General features: G+C 40.1%; 1 protein-coding gene across 1 annotated transcript; it reads left to right on the top strand.

The window, feature by feature from the left end:
* The first annotated feature begins 520 nt into the window (after nt 1-520).
* Nucleotides 521-15,996, top strand: dclre1b (DNA cross-link repair 1B). The gene is made up of 4 exons (XM_057830660.1): nt 521-976; nt 9,923-10,088; nt 11,756-11,938; nt 12,127-15,996. The coding sequence occupies exons 1-4, from the start codon at nt 782-784 to the stop codon at nt 13,251-13,253; spliced, it is 1,671 nt and encodes a 556-aa protein (XP_057686643.1). The 5' UTR covers nt 521-781; the 3' UTR covers nt 13,254-15,996.
* The last annotated feature ends 7,325 nt before the right edge of the window (nt 15,997-23,321 follow it).

Raw genomic sequence — 23,321 nt, forward strand, 5'->3', positions numbered from 1 at the left:
GATAAAGCGACTGATTTTTCCTTGACTGCACACAATGGCGCTACACTGCTTTAGCCTATGATGTTCTTTGTTACGAAATGTTCCTATGAAGATTAAACAGTCTTCCTCTGTGAAGATGAAGGGGAGCAAATCGAGTAGACATTGACGTAACTACGACGCAAGACAATGACGTAATCAAGAAGCGACTGTGTGGTTTTACCTTTAAGGATGTGAATAAAATGAATCCGTTTACATGGGTTGACGTGATTATTCCTCCTTTTTAGTGCTTTGGTGCACATGCAAAGTGGGACAGATAAGTGTTGAATGCATTTTAATTTTTTTTAACAAACTTTATTAACAACAAATGCACATATACAAACATAGGGCGAAACAATTCACATATAAACAACCGGCTCTGAAGTTGTTTTTATTTTATTTTTATTTTTTTATAATTTTTTTTTTTTTTTTTTTTTTTTTTTTGCATTTTAATTATTTTATGTTTGGCAAGTGCAGTTGTGACGTAATCATTATGCGACGAAATGGTGGTCGTTAGGAGGCGTGTCGTAGCGTGAGTTTAAATTTAAAACAAATATTGCGCGGGCCGTGTACAGGTGGACTACTAGTGGCAAACTGGCGGGTTGCCGTGTGGTCGATGGGAGAGCTCAAACTCGACTACATTTTTACTGAGCCTTTTGCGGAATATTTTTTTGAGGGCCCAAAACTGCCGCTGCGAAACTAAAACAAAGCAAGCCTCAAACTAACAAACAAACGATAGCCACTCGGTGCGTTTTGTTTTTTCAAGATGTCCAATGGCAAGATAATCGCCAACACTCCTTTGGCTGTGGACTTCTGGCATGTTCGCAGATGTCCAGAGAGCAGACTTTTTTTCTTGACGCATATGCACAGCGACCATACGGTCGGCCTGACTTCCACATGGGCGGACCGACCCATTTACTGCTCCCCCGTGACTGCATCTCTACTCAAAATGAAGTTGCAGGTGAGTTAATTTTCATGTATGATGGGCCCTGCCATCCAGTGTCGTATGAAAAAAATCCCAGTTTGTCACAGTACACACCAGAAATTCGTCATGCTTCTTCATGTTGCTTTCAGCATTGCTTACCAATGTTCTTTTTTTTTTTTTTTCCCCCCACTTTGCAGTAACAAAAGTACAATATTGAATCCCGAAGAAATACAGTTGATGCCAATGAAAAACTAGACTGGTTACTTAAATCTAATGGACGCTCACAGCTAAATAACGCTTGGAGGCGAATTACCGGTTACGGCAGAAATAATCACTCCATATCAGGCTCGAGCGTTTACGTCACAGCAACACGGGATCATGCGAGATTTGCGACAACGCAGCCATATTGGAAGCACGTCTGCATCACGGGACATTTAAACTTAACTGCAAATACAATTCAACTACGAGTGCCAAAGATGGAAAAATGTAAGGAAAACATGCCACTTCGATACAGAGATAAACTTGTTACCACCATGAAGGACAGATATGTGAGCAAACTGAAAGGGCAACTGAAGAGGTTTTCAGATTTCGCTCTTAAGTGTTTAACTCAGTTAAATTGTATTAAATGCATCATTCGCTCTCTCAAAAAGTCACATTAAAAAATAATAATAATAATTGACCGCGTAGTTTTTGAGTTATGGCCATAGCAACACCATAGCAACGAGGGACGCGCCGTCCTGCTGACCGCTACCTCATGACGTAACTTCCAGGAAGCCTCGACACCACTCTGAACACGGAAATATAGCACCACGCTATCCTCACCATATATTGCAAACATTTTCTGGGTTTTACTCGCGAGATTCGTCATGCCATCTCGATGTGTAGCGATGATTTACTCACAGGAAGACTCGAGACTCTAGGAGTGGTCCAAAAATAACTTCTCCTGCAAAGGTTTGGACCGTTTTTGTTAGCATGCATACAGGTCCACAATCGGCTCATTGTTTCATCATTTCAGCCACGACAGCTTTGAAAACCTACAGCAATGCAACCTTGGTCTTACACAGACGTAAGTAGAACATTAATGGCTTTTTTTGATAAATGAGGGGGACTCCTACTGCCAGTTTGTTGAAGTGCAACATTTTTTTGTTGTTGCTTTTGGCCTGTCATAAGGAGATAGGTTGGCTGACATGTCGTCTACTCATGTGATTTTATTACTATATCAATAGGTATTATGTAAATTCAAATGTCCCCAGCACCAAATAGGTCCTTGGCTTGTTGTTTTTGGCCTGTCACAGGGTAGATATAAAGCCTATAACAACAAAACAATCCACCTGTCAGGCCCTTATGTATCAAATACATCTCAATAAAACAATAACTAGTTATACTTCAACATCAAGGTCTGCCTATTTGAAGAGGGAACAATAGCATCAAATAGATGCTGCTTTGACTGGGGCATTATTATTTGATCACCAAGAAATTATTATTAAATTAAAATTAGGATTCATCCAATATTTTCATGCTGCTGTGATTTTTTTTTCCCCAGGAAGCCAAACATAAAAAATTAAGTGGCGGAAACCCTCAACACGATGAAAAAAGCGTTGCAAGTCAGTCGCCACCCAGTTTCCCCAAATCAAGAGAGAGTGGGTCGAGTCATATGATGACCCAAGTGATGCGGTGTCCAGCGATGACAACTGAAGAGATCCTATGAGGCCTGCCAGATGCTGAATTTCTTCCGTCTGCGACATCAGATGACGATGACTTAAGAGAAATAAATGTAGCAAATTTTGATGACATGAAAACATAAACTAGTCATATATACAGTACACATTTTTCGCCCCCCTCATATACCTCCCCGCCCAAATGAATCGTTCGGTTAGTGAACGGGAAGTGACGTTGTCGAACGAATCACCAAAGACCGTTTCGCAGTATAACTGAACGGGAAGTGACATTGCTTGGTCCATCCCTCTCCTGTACACAGGCTCCTCATTGACCACTCGTCGTAGTTTCAGAAATGAGTGACAGGCGATATCATTCTGCTTTCACAGACAGCCTCATCTCCCTCCCGCTGCTGCAAAAGCGAGGGAGAACTTCCGCGTCGTCTGTCCTAGTTCAATGGGATCAAAGTCATGGCTCGTGCTTGCATTTCGATTTAGGACACGGTTAAACATGTTCCTTTTGTGGGGGGAGTAGGGGTTTGGGGTCGGGGGCGCACGGACTTTCTTTAGCATGATCTTGATCACATATACAATGCTGCTGCTACCAGCCAACACGGCATACTTGCTGTCACGAAAATAAAAATAAATCGAAAGTTTAATTTCTAAATATGGAACGACCAACACATCATATTTACCTCTCGCTCTGTTGTATTTTAGTTTTTATGCTCATCACTATTATTTTTGGTCACTATTGTTAAAACTAAAGTGTAAATAGCTAGTTGTCAAATGTGCTGCTCTGAAATAAAAACAATACTACATTTTGATATTTGACAGTTTAATTGCAAATCAGTATTAAGATGATCGTATTGAATTTTTGCACTGGTATTAACAAATAAAATAATCCGGTCAGCTCCCCTGTCGTCCCCTCATCTCAGATCGTCAAACGCTGACGAGAAATAATTGTTTGCTCTTTACGAAGTTGCCTTTCTACTCTCATTAGTCTGTTCAGAAAAATGTAGACATATTGCAACATCTCCCGTGTCCTCGTGCGTTGTTTTTGGGCGCTTGAGTAGCACATGATGGACGGATGGACATAATTTGTCAAACCAACCAACACCCGACACGCTCTGACACGGAAAAAAAATCAAATAAAACAGTCGGAAAAAATTGACATGTATATACAGTTTCATTGCAAATCAGTATTATGGTGATCATACTAAATATTCTTTTTTTCTGTGCACATATGAGGTAAATATCGCTGCCATGAAGCCTCCATACAATGACAGTTCTCTCCCCCCGCACTGCCGTCACGCGACCGCAGCTTAGCTTTTGCTTGCCTCGTAGCTACCCGCGAAAGTGTTTTAAACTACTGTAAATTTGATAGTATGTCATTATATGTAGTCCCAAGTCTGTTGAGAAAAGTAGTACACTAAACCATGCTCGCTAGGTTTGTGTGGTGTTTTTGTCTGTTTGAGCAGCATTTGATAGGCTCCACATTAACAAATATGTGACAGTCATTTCCTTTCACTTTTTGACTCGTTCACCGCATTACTGCAAAGTCAAGTTAGCAGCAAGCTAGGTCAGGAACCGGAGGACCGAGTCACTGAACGGGAAGTGACGTAACTCAGTCTTGCCCTCCTGCCTGCACGCTGGCTGCTTATTGGCTACACGTGGAAGTGAGTGACAGACGCCCTGATTCTGTTTCCGCTCCCCACCCTGCCCGCGATGAGGCTGGCGTCTGATTGGTCGTGTGTGCGATGTCAGAAGACGCTGCCGCTTGCTCAACGCCTTCCCACGCAGCGAACAAGCCCCAACTTCATAGAACGAATCAGTGCAGTAGGTGATTAGTTCGGTCTCGTTCACCCAAACAATTCGTTCAAAAAGAACGAATCTGTCGCGACCGATACAACACTAGTGCAGGACCTGCACATTATGACCGTAGCAAACGGCAACACCATCGTTCTTGCAAAGGTAGGCAATGTGTGTTTACATTTTCATTGTCATGAACATCTGAATTTGTGCTGTGCTGAGCTGTGATAGTTAAGTGACAAATCAATGCTGTGTTTTAGAAAACAGATTTGTTGCAGACATTGTAGCCTGTGTACAAATTCTCACGGCAACATGTTACAGCTTTTTCATTTAGAAACAACAGGAATTATGTCTTATGAAGACAATGCACATGTATGCATGCTAGTTGTTTAGCTGTAGCTATAGCTTACAACAGGCCGACTTAGGGCATAAACTTAGCGAAATTTGCGTAGACAAACACAATTTACTTACCGGAGTGGAAGTGCATAGAGCAAACTCTGGGTAACTGGAGAATCAAACGTTATGCCCTTCCTTCTGATCGAGGCCACCCATGTCATTCTTCAACGTTTGGTAAGTTCAGATATGAGCTTTCCCTCGCCTTTTCTCCATGTAGGGATCCGGAAGAAACTCAATGGGGTTCCGTCGAGCTGTACAATCTCCTTTCTATTCGATCGGTTGTTGCAATTCTTTACTGAACAATAATTTCCAATCATTTTTAAAGAGCGACCTGAGTCGAAATGCCTCACTGTTTGTTTCCCGGAGTTCTGACACCGAACTTCCTGCTTCCAACGTGGCGATAGGGGCGGAAACCTCGCGAGTGCCACGTCATACGCTCGAGCCTAATATACTACCAGTTTTCTTAGTTCCACACAGTACATATTCCACGTAATTGATAAAGGTTAACTTACTGGGTGGCTTTATGAGGTAGTTGTACATGTTTCCGAACTCCACTGCAGGCCATTCCTTTGGATTGTTCATCCAGCTATCAGCTGCGACTTTGTATGGGCAGATTTGCAAGCCAATACACGGTAATTTTAAATTGTATCGCCTCCTCGCGTCTGTCGGCAGTGACTCGCGATATTTGTAAGCCATGTTTAAGACGTTTTTATGAAAAAAGACGCAAAACACACCAGAAACATATCATTTTCAGACGTTTGTGTGCGAAATGTTTAGCTGTGTGTGCCCCCTTCTCAAAATGGCGACACGTTGCTAAGCGAAATGACGTCATCGTGACATCACGCCGACTTCCTCTGATCCAGTGGCTGTAAAACCTGATTACAGAAAAAAAATTAAGAAATGCAGAGGTTGCTCTTGAGACACTTTCGATGGTGCTGGGTTTGTGCAGACTCCCATTTGAATGTGCATTGTTGTGCAAATAATCTCGGTTGTTTATTGTCACTTTCTATAATTGAACAGTTTTATTTTTAATTACTTTTTTCTCCACACAGACTCCCATTTGAACAGGGATGTGTAGATATTTTGTATACACTGTAGCTAGACCATCATACTGTAATCATTAAGCCTGCACAATATATCGTTTGAATATCGCCATCATGTTGTGCGCATGCGCAATAGTCCTTTCACAAGATGTTCAATTGTTATTAATATTTTTGAAACACGTAAACGTTTGGTTTGCTTCATAAAATCAGCAAATAAGTCATGACATGGCTTCCTGTATCCCTTCTTTATACATCAATCTTTATCATTCACAGATAAACCCCCATAGCCTGGATTAAACGGTATTATGTGTATGAATTAATCATCTATCGCGGTTTTGCAATTTTTTGCACTTTCAGTTCTTAAATAAATGAAAAATAAATTAGGGCTGTCAAACGATTAAAATTTTTAATCGAGTTAATTACAGCTTAAAAATTAATTAATCGTAATTAATCGCTATTCAAACCATCTATAAAATATGCCATATTTTTCTGTAAATTATATATATATATATATATATATATATATATATATATATACTGTAAAATAAATTGTTGGAAAGATAAGACACAAGATGGATATATACATTCAACATACGGTACATAAGGACTGTATTTGTTTATTATAACAATAAATCAACAAGATGGCATTAACATTATTAACATTCTGTTAAAGCGATCCATGGATAGAAAGACTTGTAGTTCTTAAAAGATAAATGTTAGTACAAGTTATAGAAATTTTATATTAAAACCCCTCTTAATGTTTTCGTTTTAATAACATTTGTAAAATTTTCAGTCAAAAAATAAACTAGTAGTCTGCCATGGTGATGTCAATAATTACTTACACAATGCTCATGGGTGCTGAAGCCTATAAAATCAGTCGCACCCAAGCGCCAGCAGAGGGTTGCAAAACTCCATAAAACACAATTAACAAGTGGGCATTTCACTCTACTGTCATTTAAAACTGTCTGAGCAGGACATGTGCGTTAATTGTATCAAATATTTTAACGTGATTGATTAAAAAAATTAATTACCACCCGTTATCGCGATAATTTTGACAGCCCTAAAATAAATACACTTAAAGTAAATTGAAGCGCCGTAAATTTATCATACAACATTAAAAAATGTTTATTATGAAGCATATTATAAATTGTTTAAAGAATATAGGAAAACATTAAGAATAGAAGGATAAATGAGAAAAACAAGGGGGGAAACCCAGAAAAACACAATCTAACTAGGCCTGCAAGCAGGACTGAACGGGCCCTCGCAATCTAGCGCAACTCGGACGTCACGCAACTCGGACAGTGTGCAGGTCAGGGTGGTGGCAGATCATCCTCTCTAATCATCTCATTAGAACCTAACATGCTCGAAAGTCGCCTCTTTACATTCACACACCTAAGAGATAAAAACCCATATTAGAGAGAGTACTACAAAAAAGGAGGCACTACTGAGCTGTGCAGCCAAGCCCTTATTCAAAACCAAAATGAATCTTCTAACTGGGCAAATTCGACCAAGTGTGCCAAATTCTGTGGCTCTATAAGCTGCCTGAGTCTCTGGAAAAAAAAAAAAAAAATCCTTTTAATGGCGAACAAAGGGTCGTCACGGCAACAGACAGAGACATGTGGACATGGGCCGTAAAATAAGTATTTCAAAAGGTCTTGAAACTACAATGACCAACCTGAAAAGAACTGGACATGTATTGGAAAAACGAGTGACTTTCTATTGCCACTAGTTGGCGCTGTAGGGTTGATGCAAATGACCCGTACAGGACCCTTCAGAGTATGACTCAACAAGCACGAGATGTTTGGCGCAGATATGTTGTAGATCTTCCAAGTTATGACTGTTCAAAACTTGTGGTGAGACGAAATGGCTTCACTCATTTTCACTTCTCCTGTTGGACTCTCCTGCTTCAACCAAACCTCAGTATTTTTCATCAGGCACCTGAACACATGTCTAATGGCTCCCCTGATCCAGGTTTCAGGTGAATATTTTTTTTTCCTTGGAGGAGGAGCCTGTTTAGTAAAAAAAAGGCATTTCCTGTTCCCACTAGGGGGCGCTAGGCCTAATGGGTAATGTTTCAATGCACTCGTGTTAAGGGTGGGATCCCGCACATACATGCCAGATATGAAAAAGATTGAACGTTGTGTCAAGGAGCTATTAATCTTTTACTGAATTTGTCATTTTGCCGAAAAAATGGCCGACTTTGGCACCACGCCCAGGTCAGACCCATGAATGAAAACGCACCATTTTGAAAATTTTAGATCTCCTATGTCTCCTGAATATCCCATGAATTTTGAAGATGATCCAATTAACTCCTTCTGTGACAACGTCTCAAATGTGCACCCCGTTAACTGATAAAAATTTAACATCCGATCCAAAGTACCCGATTTCCGGTTGGGTTTGGAATATGGGTTCAAGAGACTTTTTGGAGCAGTTTTGCACATGGTATCGACTCCCCAAATTTCATTGCTCTACGTTTAAAAAACCTAATAGGAAACACCTTTTTGAAAAATTCAAGGGGGCGCCACTGAGCCATTTTGTTACATTTTTTTGTAACATCGCAACATTATCGAAAGCCACGCAAAGCTGCATGTATGTGCAAAATTTGGTGAGTTTTCGTGCATGTTCAGGCCTCCAAATGTAAACTATACTACAAATGGATAAAAATTTCACATTCGATCCAAAATACCCGATTTTCTGTTGGATTTGGAAAATGGGTGCAAGAGACTTTTTGGAGCAGTTTTGCATAAGGTATGGACTCCCCAAATTTAATTGCTCTACGTTGAAAAAACCCAATAGGAAAGGCCTTTTTTAAAAGTCCTTTCTGTCGCCACTAGTTGGCACTGTAGAGTTGATGCAAATGACCCCTACAAGACCCTTCAGGGTATGACTCTCAACAAGCACGGGAAGTTTGGCGCAGATATGTTGTATATCTGCCGAGTTATGACTGTTCAAAGTATTTTGGAGACAAATTGTTGACTGTTATTTTCACTTTCATGTTTGGACCCCTCCGCTTCAACGAAACCTCAATATTTTTCATCAGGCACCTGAACACAAGTCTTAAGGCTCCCCTGATGCAGGTTTGAGGTCAACAGATTTTTTTCCCTTGGAGAAGGAACCTGTCTCGTAAAAAAAAGGCATTTCCTGTTCTCACTAGGGGGCGCTAGGCCTAATGGGTAATATTTCAATGCACTCGTGTTAAGGGTGGGATACCGCACATACATGCCAGATACGAAAAAGATTGAACGTTGTGTCAAGGAACTATTAGTCATTTACTGAATTTGTCATTTTGCCGAAAAAATGGCCGACTTTGGCACCACGCCCAGGTCAGACCCGTGAATGAAAACGCACCATTTTAAAAACTTAAGATTTCATATGTCTCCTGAACAGTCTCACCAATTTTGAAGATGATCCAACTAACTCCCTCGGCGGAAAGGCCTCAAATGTGCACCCTGTAAATCTATAAAAATTTCATATTCGATCCAAAATAACCGATTTCCTGTTGGGTTTGGAATATGGGTGCCAATGCTTTTTTGGAGCGGTTTTGGACAAGGTATAGTCTCCCCAAATTTCATTGCTCTACGCTGACAGACCCTAATGTTATAGGCCAATTTTAAAATTTCAAGGGGGCGCCACTGAGCCATTTTGTTACATTTTTTTTCAACGTTGTAAAATTATCGAAATTTACAATTTTCCGCACGTATGTGCAAATTTTGGTGACTTTTCGTGCATGTTCAGGCCTCCAAATTGGCCGTTTGCAAAACAATAGGGCCTTCGCACGCTTAGTGCTCGGGCCCTAATAAAAATCGGAATGCAATACACTAATACAAAAACATGGTGAATCAACCAATGACTTCCCAAACAGATCTATTCAAGTCATCTGGTGAACATTCTTCTAGTTTTAATATTGCAATATATATCGCAAACCCTCAAAAAGACACGATGCAAGTTTTTTCCAATATCGTTCAGCCTTACAAATCATTATTATTCTTAATCCTCCTTGTTATTTGAGTGTAGGTGAAAGAAAAGTGGATCCATACAAATCATTATTATTTTTAATCCTCTTTGTTATCTGAGTGTAGGTGAAAGAAAAGTGGATCCATTCGTTGGAGGTGGGGGAGTCACACCTTCTGCCCCTGGATGACATTGGCAAGGAACACATGACCGTCACACTGATCAACGCCAACCACTGTCCAGGCGCTGTCATGTTCCTCTTCCAAGGCTACTTTGGCACCATACTATACACTGGTGAGTGTTTCAACGTACAGTGTATCACAAAAGTGCGTACACCCCTCGCATTTCTGCAGATATTTAAGTATATCTTTTCATGGGACACCACTGACAAAATGACACTTTGACACAATTAAAAGTAGTCTGGGTGCAGTTTATATAATAGAGTTAATTTATTTTCCCCTCAAAATAACTCAAAATATAGCCATTAATTTCTAAACCCCTGGCAACAAAAGTGAGTACATCCCTAAATGTCCAAATTGAGTACTGCTTGTCATTTTCCCTCCAAAATGTCATGTGACTCGTTACAGGAGTGCTGTCAGCATTGCTGCAGAGATTGAAGAGGTGGAGGGTCAGCCTGTTAGTGCTCAGCCCATACGCCACACTCTACATTAAATTGGTGTGCATGGCTGTCACCCCAGGAGGAAGCCTCTTCCGAAGACTGTACACAAGAAAGCCAGCCCGTCTCATCAGACCATAGGACATGGTTCCAGTAATCCGTGTGCTTTGTTGACATGTCTTCACCAAACTGTTTGCGGGCTTTTTTGTGTACCGTCTTCAGAAGAGGCTTTTTCCTGGGGTGACATGGGTTGACACTGTTGTACCCTCTGACTGCAGGACAGCTTAAACTTGTTTGGATGTTAGTCGAGGTTCTTTATCTACCATCCATACAATCTTTCGTTGAAATCCTTCGTCAATTTTTCTTTTCCGTCCACATCTAGGGAGGTTAGCCACAGTGCCATGAGCTTTACACTTATTAATGACACTGCGCACGGTAGACACAGGAACATTCAGGTCTTTGGAGATGGACTTGTAGCCTTGAGATAACCCATGCTTCTTCACAATTTTGTTTCTCAAGTACTCAGACAGCTCTTTGGTCTTTCTTTTCTCCATGACAATGGGGTACACACAAGGACACAGGACAGAGGTTGATTCCACTTTAATCCATTTTAACTGCTGCAAGTGTTATTTAGTTATTGCCACCACCTGTTATATGCCACAGGTAAGTACCAGGTGCTGTTAATTACACAAATTAGAGAAGCATCACATGATTTTTCAAATGGTGCCAATACTTTTTTCCAGCCCATTTTTGGAGTTTTGTGTAAAATGATAATATACATCACACATAATGTATAATGATTTTTTTTATTTTTATTCTCTTTTGTGTTTTATCATTGCAAGCAAAATAAAAGAAGCTATTACTACCAAAGCATTTGTAGTTGTAGCCCTTAAGTCATTTGCTGCCATTGACAATTATGGACATCAAATCCATTATAACAGGGAAGGCGAGCATAGTGATCCTTTTTCTCTGCCATTGCCTGCTATAGACATCAATCCAATTTGAGTGGGGTTACCAGTCAAAGTTGATTGGATGTCTATTTCCAGCAATGGCAGCCAATGAGTTAATACTGTACTTTAAAATGAAAATATATCAATACATTTTATAAACATGATCTTTTACACCCGATTCTGATCATCTGAAAATGACTTGATCGGGCCAGATTTTCAATCACATGATGGGATCGGGCACATGCCTTGTCATTACAATCTCTTTCTTTAGTGTACTGCAGAAATATCGTGATCATTTTTTTGGTGATAGTTATAGTCATGATGTTTGAATATTGTTTCATCTTCACAGTACACTGACACAAAATCTTCAATTACTGGCTGCTTTTAAATATTAGGTGACTTCAGATATTCCTCGTCACTGCTGCGTGAAGTGTGTTTGGCAACTAATGCCAATATTGATGTCCTGTACTTGGATAACACCAATTGTGACCCCAACCGCATCATCCCCTCAAGACAGGAAGCCACTCAACAAATCAAGCAAATCATCCGCAGCCACCCAGACCATAATGTTGTCCTAGGTAACTTTGTCCATGGCATCTTTGTTATGTAAATTAATAAATTCTTACAAGAAAAAAACCTCACAAACTTTATTGATTTAGATGTTGCTAATGTTGGTCAATCATGCAATATTATATTATTATAATGTTATAATGCTATGTGATTACAGTCTAGGGACAGCTTTTTGGTATTTGCCACTCCCTTGCAGGTCTGTACGCCCTAGGCAAGGAGTCCCTGTTGGTGGAGCTGGCCATGGAATTTCAAACTTGGATCGAGGTAAGCATGGACAGAATGGAGACCCTCAGATTGCTCAAACTACCCGACGTGTTCACCACAGACTTTGACGCTGGTCGCATCCGCGTTGTTGAACAAAGAGAGATCACCTTTTCAGCTCTGTGTCATTGGAACAGCAAAAAACCCACGTTGGCCATCTATCCTACCAGCAGGCCTACCCCCCTCTTCCACTCCAAATTTCATGTGGTGCCCTACTCTGATCATTCGTCCTATCATGAGCTTGTAGACTTTGTCTCTGGACTCAAACCTTTCTCCCTCGTGCCCATTGTTGGCAACAGCATTCCAGAAAGCCTATCTACCTTGTTACCTTGCAAACGGCACCAAGTAATTGTGCCTCAGTCAGTGCAACAGTACATGAGTAGGCTACCAGAAAACTGTCACAAATCATCAGCCTACCTACCGCGCCAACATGACCGGCCACTTGTGCCTAAAGGAGTGATTTTTGACTCTCCGGGGAGCTCAACTAAGAGGCCCAGGAACTCTCTTTGTCAAGATTTTTCTTCTGAGGAGGGGATAGAAACGGACAGTGTTGATTGTGATATGCCCAAATCCAGCAAAATTCTCACCTCGAGGAAAACATGCCACCAAAACTCTTTAAACTCATGCAGGCGCAACTTCGTGCGCACCATCCCGGAGGAGATGTTAACTACGCACTCCTTGCCGTTTAGTCAACTCAGCGAGAGCAACTTTGCCCCCATGGAGATCCTGAAGTTTAGGAACGTACACCTAACACCGAGGCAACGTACCACTAAGGAGGCAGCAGGAAGCTTGGCCAAAAGGATTTCTGCTTGTTCAATGTCTAATGACACTGACTCAAGCGTGTCTGAAAGTGACTCTATAATCCTCTGCAGTTTAAATTGTGATTCCCCTACTTTGTCAGATTTATTGGGGGTTTCCGAGGCTGAATTAAACCAGGTGGAAAATGACGTCTTTAATCATCTAGTTATCCCAGAGCAGGATTTAGAGCCGTTGTGCCTCCTCAATGAGGATGCCCTTCGCATGGTTCGCCTTTGTCCTGTACCCAAGCGACACTTGCTATAAGGCTTTTACAATTGTTTGTATTCCACTACAGATTTTCATTAAGCCAAGGCACACATTCTTAACATGAAAACACTCGGGTTTGAACTCAATCAAACAAAAATATTTGGGATATTTTATGCACACGTGAGTAAAATTATTTGTACACAAACTGTAATGGAAAATGATGCAATCCTCATTCATGTAACTTAGCAGTGACTAAACTAATATTGAATGCAACTGTAATGAAAATTATCCAATGAAAAGCAATAACTGATTTTATTTGGGGGTGCGGGGGCAACAGAATGTATTAGTACAAATGAAAACGACCTTGTCAAACTGTGCTCTTGACTTAATATTTCCATATACATACATTTAAGGAATTCACCATTTTTAGGAAATTTTTGTAACTCCCAAAGAGACATTTAGCATGTCTCTACATGGGTTTTGAACACTATTTGTGAGGCAAGTTTTCCAACCACCTGTGAGTTCTGACTGTTACTCCTTTCGAAGTTATTCAAAGCTTAACATTGTTCTTGGACTTTTAACAACCATTTATTTGGACAACAGGGTTTTTTTAAGGGGGCTTTCTTTCGATGATATGTTAAAGCGTCTTTCACTGACTCCAGAATCCATTTTTTGTTCATATCTGTTCTTGATTTATCTTATTGGATATCTGTACTTTCTCCAGCTAGAACAGGCATGGACTGTTAAGCTATTTGTTTCACAGTAGGTTCAGTGTTCTTTCTACTCATAGCACAGGTAAAGTCACTGTCATTGTTGAAAAATGGAATGTCCTCAGTAATTACTGAAATAAGTTGAATATTGGCAAGGCTTCTACGGCAGTGTTGCAGCGACAGCAATATGGTTAGTTGCAAACTCATTGGGTGCTATTGACGGTGACATTCGAACCAGATCAACTCTAAAAGTAAACTGTTTCTATATTGACCACACATTACCAATGAAAACACTGACATTAAGAAACTAGATCAACTACTTTCCTACAGTTGTAACTGCTTTAATGTGATTTGATTATTTAACTTATTGGCTGTCATTGATGGCGAGAGATGTCCAATCCATTTTGACCGGGAGGGGATGGCAGTGACCTCACAGTCAAAATGAATTGAGCTTCTATCGCAGTCAATGGCACTGAAAAACGATCATTCAATGTCAGCAATCTATCAATGGCATTAAATGTGTTAAATGCTGCAACATCATCGAATGTTGTATAGGTTTGATTGCTGTTGAACCATACAGCCCTCTTATAAAATGCTTTTTGTGACAACTGTGTTTTTTTAAACATGTGTGAGCTGCTTCTGGGTGACTTTCAAGGTGTTGCGTTGTAGCCCTCAAAAAGGGCATTTGTTCATTGAAAGAATAATAAAGTTTGCGTATACTTAATAGTACTGGTGTGAACAATAATCGATGCGGCGATGTATCCCGATGCGGGGCATGGACGATTCGATTCGATGCGGGCAACAAGCCGTATCAATTCAGCGCATTTTAAAATATATGACTAATAGCCTAGATCTTGAGCCCAAACCCGACCCAACCAGACCCGAATTTCGGGCCGAGTTGGGCCCAAAATGTCAATGATTTACGTTCGGGTCGAGCCGGACTTCTTGCTCGCTCGCTCGTTTTTTTTTTTTTTTTTTTTAATAAATATATATTTGTATACTAAAATGATGTATGGATGTTAAACTAAGGAATATTTGTTATAAAAATAAATAAATTGGATAAAACGGACAGAAGGCGCTTTGGTAATCCCAAACATGAGCCACAGCAGAGCCAGTGCATTGTTTGCGCACATTAACGCCGTGGCCCCGCCCTCCTTTTAATCTCCCCCTCGCGCTTTGGCCTCTCCGCTAGTCTGCAGCTGCATCCTCGTATTTCCTTTTCGAATTTCGATATAGAGCAGCAAGAGGTGAAAAGCAAACTAAAGACTGGGGGATTGAAAAGGCAAGAATCCACGAGTGCTGTGTGTAAAGGATTTAAATCGATACTGGAAGATGCTACATAAAACAGTGTCGGCCTTGCCGAATGCAACAAATGTGGCGTTTTGCTCTCGTACGAGAGCAGAAAGACTGGCACCTTGACGCTGAGCAGGCATTTTAAAAACTGTACTGGCCTAAAAGATGATGTTAGTCAAACATCGTTATTATCATTTGTTTTGAGGGCTGCACCTCTTCTTGCTACGCAGGACATTGTGGTATTCCTTTAAATGTTATTATTTATTTTGTTTCAGTGCTCCTTAAGGCAGGTTGTTCTTTTGTGTGTTCTAATATGAGTCATTAAAATAGAGAATGTTGTTTAAAAGTATTTTAGTTTATTTTTGTATATGCTGCTGTTCCTGTCATTGTCATGGCGCATTGTATGAGCAAAATATCCCACACAGAAATATATTTAACAAACCTTTCCTGCGTTATTTCGTTGTGTAAATGCATTTATAATGATCAGAAAAATAGGTGGACTGTTTAAACATTAAGAAAACTTGCGTTTTTTTCTGCCAACTCGAAGAAATTAAAATAAATGTCTATTGCATTTTGCCGAGGAAATGACGCATGAACTCTCCACCTGATAGAACAGACACAAAAATATAAAAGATATAAATGTTTATTGAATATGCATCTTACACTCTTGTTTAACTGGGAGAATTTGTTACAAAACACGGGCTTTAATTTGTTATCATTATGCACATGGCATCGTCACAAAAAACACAACCACGCATCGCATCCCTGCATTTCCTCCCCCACCTGAGTCCTCGCAAATGAAACTGGCTCGGGCCTACGAATAAAATGTACATTTTCGGGGGGGGGGGGGGGGGGGGGGGGTCCGGGCGTGGGTCTACAAATAAAACGAATAAAAAATGAAATTTCTGTTGTTGTTTTTTTTTTTGCCTCGGGCCTGCAAGGTAAGTTAATTGCTTGGGCCGGGCTGGATTTTTTAGGCCTGAACTAGGCTCTAATATAAGTACGTTCAAAAATCTTCCCTGCGCAATTCCGGTGATGCAACGGATTTGGTTTCACCAATTGTATTCTTATTCTCATGTTTACCTGTAGAGGAAGCTACTTTACATTCAAAGCAATGCAGGGGGGACGAGGAACCCAAATCCGCTTCTTCACCGGCGTAACGTCACAGACATGCGGCGTTGCAATCGAGAGAGCAGAGAGATAGGACATAACAATGGCTGAAGCGGAGAAAGAGGGAGTGCTACTGTGTGTAAAGAAAAGAGAAAGCCCTGGTCTAATTCAAAGCACAAATTAGATGTGATATATATATATATATATATATATATATATATATATTTTTTTTTTTTTAATGAAATATACAGTATATCTGAAAGTATACTATTTTCATTTGACTTCAACCAGGAGTGACACAAGAGCCAATAAAAAGTTGCTTAATGTCTGACCGCTTGTGTTGCCACATGATTCAAGAAAAATATGCTTTGCTTTAGAATTTTAATGCATCCCAGGCTTTAATGCATCGCGATGCATTGCCGAATAGAACCGAATTGAATCGTGACCCTCTGGATCGAATCGTGACGGCAGTGCCGATGCACACTTCTACTTAATAGTCTTGTGCTTTTTGCAAAAGGAAAATATTGCCGAACTACTCCGCATAGCAAGTTTTTTTCCAAAACATAATCAGTGTTTCTGTGAATCTCTTAATACGGTATTTCAAATATTTTAAAGAATCTGCTTAGCAAGTTAAAGAAAAAGGATTGAACAGATCCTCATTCATTGTGGCTCCACTGCCGTTGGATGGCAGCATTGCGCAAGCAATTCAAAGCAACATGGGACTCCTCAGCTTTTAACTGTAGTTTAGGAGTTCGTTGTTTCTGTGTTAACCACGCCTTAAATATTTAGCCATATGCTGATGGGGGAAAATATATATATGGTCCCATACTTGAAAAATCTACGGTTTGAGGAAATGTTACAATGTATTGTAATGTCCATTAAGAGTTAAGTTTTATTGCAGTACAAAAATTCATTATTTTGCAGTCTTGGGAAGAACCATGAAATGGATTTTTATCAATTAATTTGTATTTAAAGCTCAACTTTTTTTTTTTTTTCCCCAAAGAAACCCCTTTAATATATTTGAACATAATTTTATGATGATGATGAGAAAAAGGGTTTTAGTGTTTGTCTATAAAGGGGTACTTTTCAACTTTTTTTTAATTTTAGAATGTGTAGTTAAAAGCATATCCTCACTTACATGTACAGCTTGCACCAGAATTTCAGTCAACAAAGAAAATCTGCTCTAAAGCACAATAGACTTTGCCAACTTGACAGTCAACTGTATTAGCCAATAATTTTTTAAAGCAACTGGTGACTCCAAAACAACAAGAAAGGAACCCAGTGCAAGGCAATCGCAAAATCAATTGCATTGAAAGTTTATAAATTAGTGTCCATTTGTACATTGCAAATTTCAGTATTCATCCACATGTTGAGCATTGTCACACTGAGCTATGTGCTTCTGTGCTGCAATTATTTGGGTCAGTTAGACCCAAAGCATAACAGAAGGATTTTGAGTGCTATCAGCACTAGGGACAGCTCCCGGTGGACTCCCTGAACTATGAAGCGATTCATCTCTCGCTCACATTAGATGTTGAGCCTTGAGAATAAATCAGATGGGTGTGCGGGAAAGTCCTCAACCTTACCCACTTCAGTCAGTTGAGCAGAGTCTAAACCGGAGGCGAAACCAAAAAGCGGTAGATTGCTTTTTTAAGTCAAAGCTCTGAGAAAGTGGATCACTTCTCCTTTCATTTCGAACTGAACTGTTGACAGTGTCGACAGCCGTGTGGGCGTTGAGCACCAGCTGAGGGCTCAGTACGGCTGATAGCAGAGGTCTTGTCTTTTGGTGCCGGCATTATAAGAAAATCCAGTTTCTGCACTTTGCTGCACCCACACGCCAGAATTAGCTGTTATCGGGTCTGTTCACAGTGCTCAGCTGGTTTTGTTCGCCTTTCACTGTGAGATAGCTGTGGACATCCAGGGTGTTTTGTGGAGGAACATGATTTAATTGAATAAGGGCACAGTTCAAGATGAAGCCAGAGTAGCTGATGGAAAAAGTACTTGAACCCTTTGGCGTGACCTGGATTTCTGCATAATTTGGTCTTGAAATGTATGCCACAGATGGTGCAAAACTTTCTTGTAAACCCAATAGTACAATAATTTGCTTTTAATCATTGATTTTAAAAAATCCGAACATTAAATCTGTTGCAGAGGTGGGTAGAGTAGCCAAAAATTTACTTAAGTAGTGTTACTTCGATATAATACTACTCAAATAAAAGTAGTCGTTCAAAAATTTGCTCAAGTACAGGTAAAAAAGTATCAATTTAAAAAAATGCTTAAGTAATGAGTAACATTGTGAATAACTACTTGCAATGTCTGATTTTTAAAAAATGCTATTTTTGTTTTCTCAGCACAACGTAATATATGGACTGTTATCATACTTTACTATAACCTATTACATAGGGATGGGAATCTGGAACCAGTTCCTATAGAGAAGTGGTTCCGTGCGTTTCGACTCCATGGGATCGTTTGACAGTTGATCTAATGATTCTCTTATAGATTGCAAGCAGTATGAATTACGTCATGTAATTTATGCATGTTATGCACACGCGATTCAGCAAGTACGTCTACGTGATTATTCAAAGAGTGACCACTCCCCAAGTATACTCCGGAGAGTTGTCTCAAAGTGAATTTGCATTGATTTTCACAGGCCATGTCGTTATTCATGAGACTACTTAAAGAAATGGTGATTTAAAAAAAAAAAAAAAGTCTATTAATGAGTTTATCGTATTTCTCGTCGAATACTCTGTAAGAAAGATATCACATATATGCACATATATATCTAAAATAATCTTAAACGATTTTATTAGCAACTTTAACACTCATTTCGGTCGGTAGTGCACCAATCAGTGTTTGTTTTTTTTTTTCGGAATAATTTGAATTTGGTAGGTCGTAGGGCCCCAATGTGACTTCTGATTTCACACAAAATTCTACCTGAAAAAGCAGACATGCTTATTTTTCTGTAAAAGAATTGTTAATTTTGCACATTTGCACTACGCACTGTACTGTTGTATTTGACAGTATTTATCGTTTTTTAATTATTATTTTTTTGTGCTATCAGCTCATATGTCCTTTTAAAAAGGAGGATTTTTATTTCTATTAGAAAAATGTTTCAGTAAAATGATACTCATTCTTGTCTATTTGCCACAGTTACGTATTGCCACAGTAACAGTTATCGAGGCTTTGGGCCTCTTTTCACCTCGTGAGTTTGTAAGGTTGTGACTTCTGATTAAACAAACTAGATGCCAATCAAAATGTTCTGCTTTTTTTCCAAATTAGAATCGATAAGAGAATCAATAAAGAATCGAATCGTTAAGCAATATCGATAATGGAATCATAATTGTAAAAATCCTATCAATTCCCAACCCTACTTTTACATGACCATTTAAGGCCAAAAAGATGACACAAAAATCATCAAATTCAGACCAGAACAACACTACGAATCGTTACCTGTCCGAAGAGCATGAGAGTGGAGAAAAAAAACATTGTAACCTAATGCAGTATGGGGTCTGCATGGTATTTCATGCAGTTGTTATGTCTTCTTTACAGAAAAACACCCCCCATGAATGATCTTGGGATGTTCTTGCCATTACACTCATCCATTTTGAGTCGATTGACAGCGTGAGTGAGGTTTATACCCAAAAACCTGTTTGACCCATGACCCTCTCTTGTGCATCCTTTGGATCATCCAGATTGTCGGTGGCAAATTTTAGATGTGGAATAGACATGTTCTGGGCAAGCAGAGACCTTGCACACCATGCAGGTTTTTTATCAAGGAAGTCATTGTGTGTTGTTAATGATAACCTTTAAAACCTGGGCCCCAGCACTTTTTAGGTCAAACAGCTGGTATTTTAAGAGAAATATTACCAGACAAATTATGTAGAGGCTCCAGAAATATATCACATACATTATAATATAACTGGCATCACGTGGTTAAAGTAATACCCCACAAAAACTTTTGCTTTTGTAGTTTTATCTTCTTCATCTTTCGTGTGGGACTGCACTGAGGGGAATTTTCTAGATGTACGTCAAGTTTGGCAAGCCAGTAGAGTGTCTCTTCTGTAGTCTGCTAGATATCAGTCTGTAAGGTAAAAAAAAAAATGAACAGTTGACATTGTTAATTTATGACCTGTTCTGCTGATCGTTTGATCATGATGACCACAATGACATAAAGGGCTTGCTTTCATATTGCACTCCATTGCTTCTTGGAGATTCTGATCACATTTTTAATTTCATTAGCTATGATTCATTACATTACAACTAACACCAATTATTCAATAAAAAAAATATGTTGTTGTTTGCATATGTAAAACTATTTGCATGTTTATTATCAGCTTGTCCTATGAGGTGTTACCACGGCAAGTCACAAAAATTTAAAGGAGATCTTGTGTCAAATTCCGTGCATCTCTGCTTTTTGCGGATGATGTGGTGCTGTTGGCTTCATCAAGCTGTGATCTCCAACTCTGGAGAGAGGTGTTTGCAGCCGAGTCTGAATCGGTTGGGATGAAGATCAGCACCACCAAATCAGAGACCATGGTCCTCAGTCGGAAAAAGGTGGCATGCCCTCTCCGGGTCAGGGATTAGAACCTGCTCCAAGTGGAGGAGTTCAAGTATCTTGGGGTCTAGTTCACGAGTGAATGTAGTAGGGAGCAGGAGATCGACAGGTGGATCAGTACAGGGTCTGCAGTGATGCAGACTCGGCACCGGTCCGTAGTGGTGAAGAAGCAGCAAAGCAAAAAGGATTTTTGATCCTCATGACTCTTGATTTACCAGTCGAGCTACGTTCCCACCCTCACCTATGGTCACGAGCAGAACAAGATTCTGGATACAAGCAACCGAAATGGGTTTCCTTTGTAGGGTGTACTGGCTCTCCGTTAGAAATAGGGTGAGAAGCTCAGTCATCAGGGGGGGATTCAGGGTCGAGCCACTACTCCTCCTCATCGAGAGGAGCCAGCTGAGGTGGCTCTGGCATCTGGTTCGGATTCCTCCTGGACGCCTCCCGTGAGAGGTGTTCCGAGCATGTCACACCGGCGAGGGGCCCTGCGGACGGCCCAGGACCGTTTACATGGTGACGCTGTGACACCAAGACACAATGATTGTGTTGCGGAAAGGCCTCGCCTTTACAAGGTGACGAGGAAAGCGGAAGGTGAAGTCACAAACTTTTGATTTTGGCCTCCAAAGAGGAACGATTTGATTGTGAGGATTGCTCCGCAACCATATAAGTAGAATGCTCTGGCTCCGATGACGTCAGCACTCGCACACGTGACATTGAGCATGCGCTGTCGCTGCTAGTAGACATTTAAAACAGCAAAACATGGTGGAATATAGGCTTTAATTTACTGCTTCTATAATATTTTTTAATTTAAATACATTTTATTTGTGCATTTTTGTGCCTTTTGGAGCAAAAGAGAAAAACACGTGGACGCCATTGCTTCGAGTGAGCAGCTATGTTGTCTTCCAGACTGAGGGGGAGGTTGTCAAGGAAGTGCATCATTGGCTGCCGCATTGTAAAACTGCACTGTGAAATGTCGTAAAGAGGCAAATTTGACACCCAAAGTACTATGCACTTTCAGCTTGTTTTGTTTCGATGCATACAAACAGAACATACTAAAGATGCCTTAAGAAAATACTTAAACGTAGTAATGTCAAATAAGGGTGGTTTAAATATGCTACGTGACTAATTTGGTCAACAGCTCAACAATCTGCTTTAAAGCTACCACAAGAAAACACAATGCTTAAAAGTATGAGAGGGAAACACAATAAAAAAAATATTTTGAGGCAATGAAAAGGTAATAAAAGACTCAATAAAAACATACATAGTATGTACTCGCCACTTTTAACCGATAAGCACATGTGTTGGACGTCTCGCCGCGTAGAAGGAATTGCAGTTACCCGGTAGTATTCGTCGAGTGACCGTAACAATCTACATCATCACCCCGAGTCTACATTGCGTGCTTATAACATGGCGCCCTCCGTAGGTAAAAAAATGTAGTAAATATTATAGATTTTTAAATCAATGGCAATATTTGATGTGTTACTGATAACATATTTAGTGAAAGAGAACAATTGTGGCTTATTACAGCCTACAAGTCTTTAAATCCGAGGTTCCCTTTAAACACACACATATAGTGTACTATCTGCGATGTCGTGGAAACCATGAATGTCTGGGTAACCCCAACTTTTGAATGGGGATGTCAAAAGTATGATCACAAGCCATGTAAATGTGCTATGTTACTGTCTAAAAATATATGCGAAGAGATGCCATTGATCATTCTTTCTTTGTTGCCTTAATGGACTGCAGCTCTCTTGGCTTAAACCCCAGCTGCTGGTAGATGACACACACATGAGAGCTTCCCTTCAGGGGTCCCCACCTTCCTCTGCTCTGTCTCACTGTACTCTTCATGCTCTCTTTCACAGCCTATCTCGCTGCCCCTAATCATATTTATTCCAGCCTTTAAGCGTAAGCAACCTCTCCCTTGTGCTCTAGGCATCTCTTCCTCACTTTCAATGTACTCACCCATCATTAGTCAATGGCATTCCTCTCCCCCTGTGGATTTTCTTGTGAGCAGCTAGAATAGGGCGGTATGGCCTTAAAATTCAGTCTTATTTTTTTCACAAAAACCTGATGAGTGGTTTTACTCTATTTTTCACCTCGCTTATAGAAGAAACAAGACTCTTAATTGTTCATAGGTTTGACTGTGAATACTTAATATAACTATTAGCTAATATAGCAATCCATAAATTACCCATACGTAACCTGACATTGTCTTGTGACACGTTCATGGTGTACCTTCCCCCGTGCCACAATTTATCTTAAATTTTACTTTAAATTGTTTATTGATGTGAATATGACGGGTTGTTTGTTCATATGTGCCTTGTGATCGATTAAGGACCAGGGTATTGTTAGTTTTCACTTGGATTCACATTAGTGCTGACCAGTTGAAGGCGGCTTTGCATTGACAGTGTCGGCCAATCCAGAGCGGTCTTCGTTACTTGGCCAAAGTAAACTAGGATA

The sequence above is a fragment of the Corythoichthys intestinalis genome, chromosome 2 (assembly GCF_030265065.1).
Source record: "Corythoichthys intestinalis isolate RoL2023-P3 chromosome 2, ASM3026506v1, whole genome shotgun sequence".
Lineage (NCBI taxonomy): Eukaryota > Metazoa > Chordata > Actinopteri > Syngnathiformes > Syngnathidae > Corythoichthys > Corythoichthys intestinalis.

Excerpts from the sequence above, each read along its gene's own strand:
- dclre1b (XM_057830660.1), top strand. The coding sequence starts at position 782 with ATGTCCAATGGCAAGATAATCGCCAACACTCCTTTGGCTGTGGACTTC. Across the intron at positions 977-9,922 it reads TACTCAAAATGAAGTTGCAG|GTGAAAGAAAAGTGGATCCA; the intron begins GTGAGTTAATTT and ends ATCTGAGTGTAG. Across the intron at positions 10,089-11,755 it reads TGGCACCATACTATACACTG|GTGACTTCAGATATTCCTCG; the intron begins GTGAGTGTTTCA and ends TTTAAATATTAG.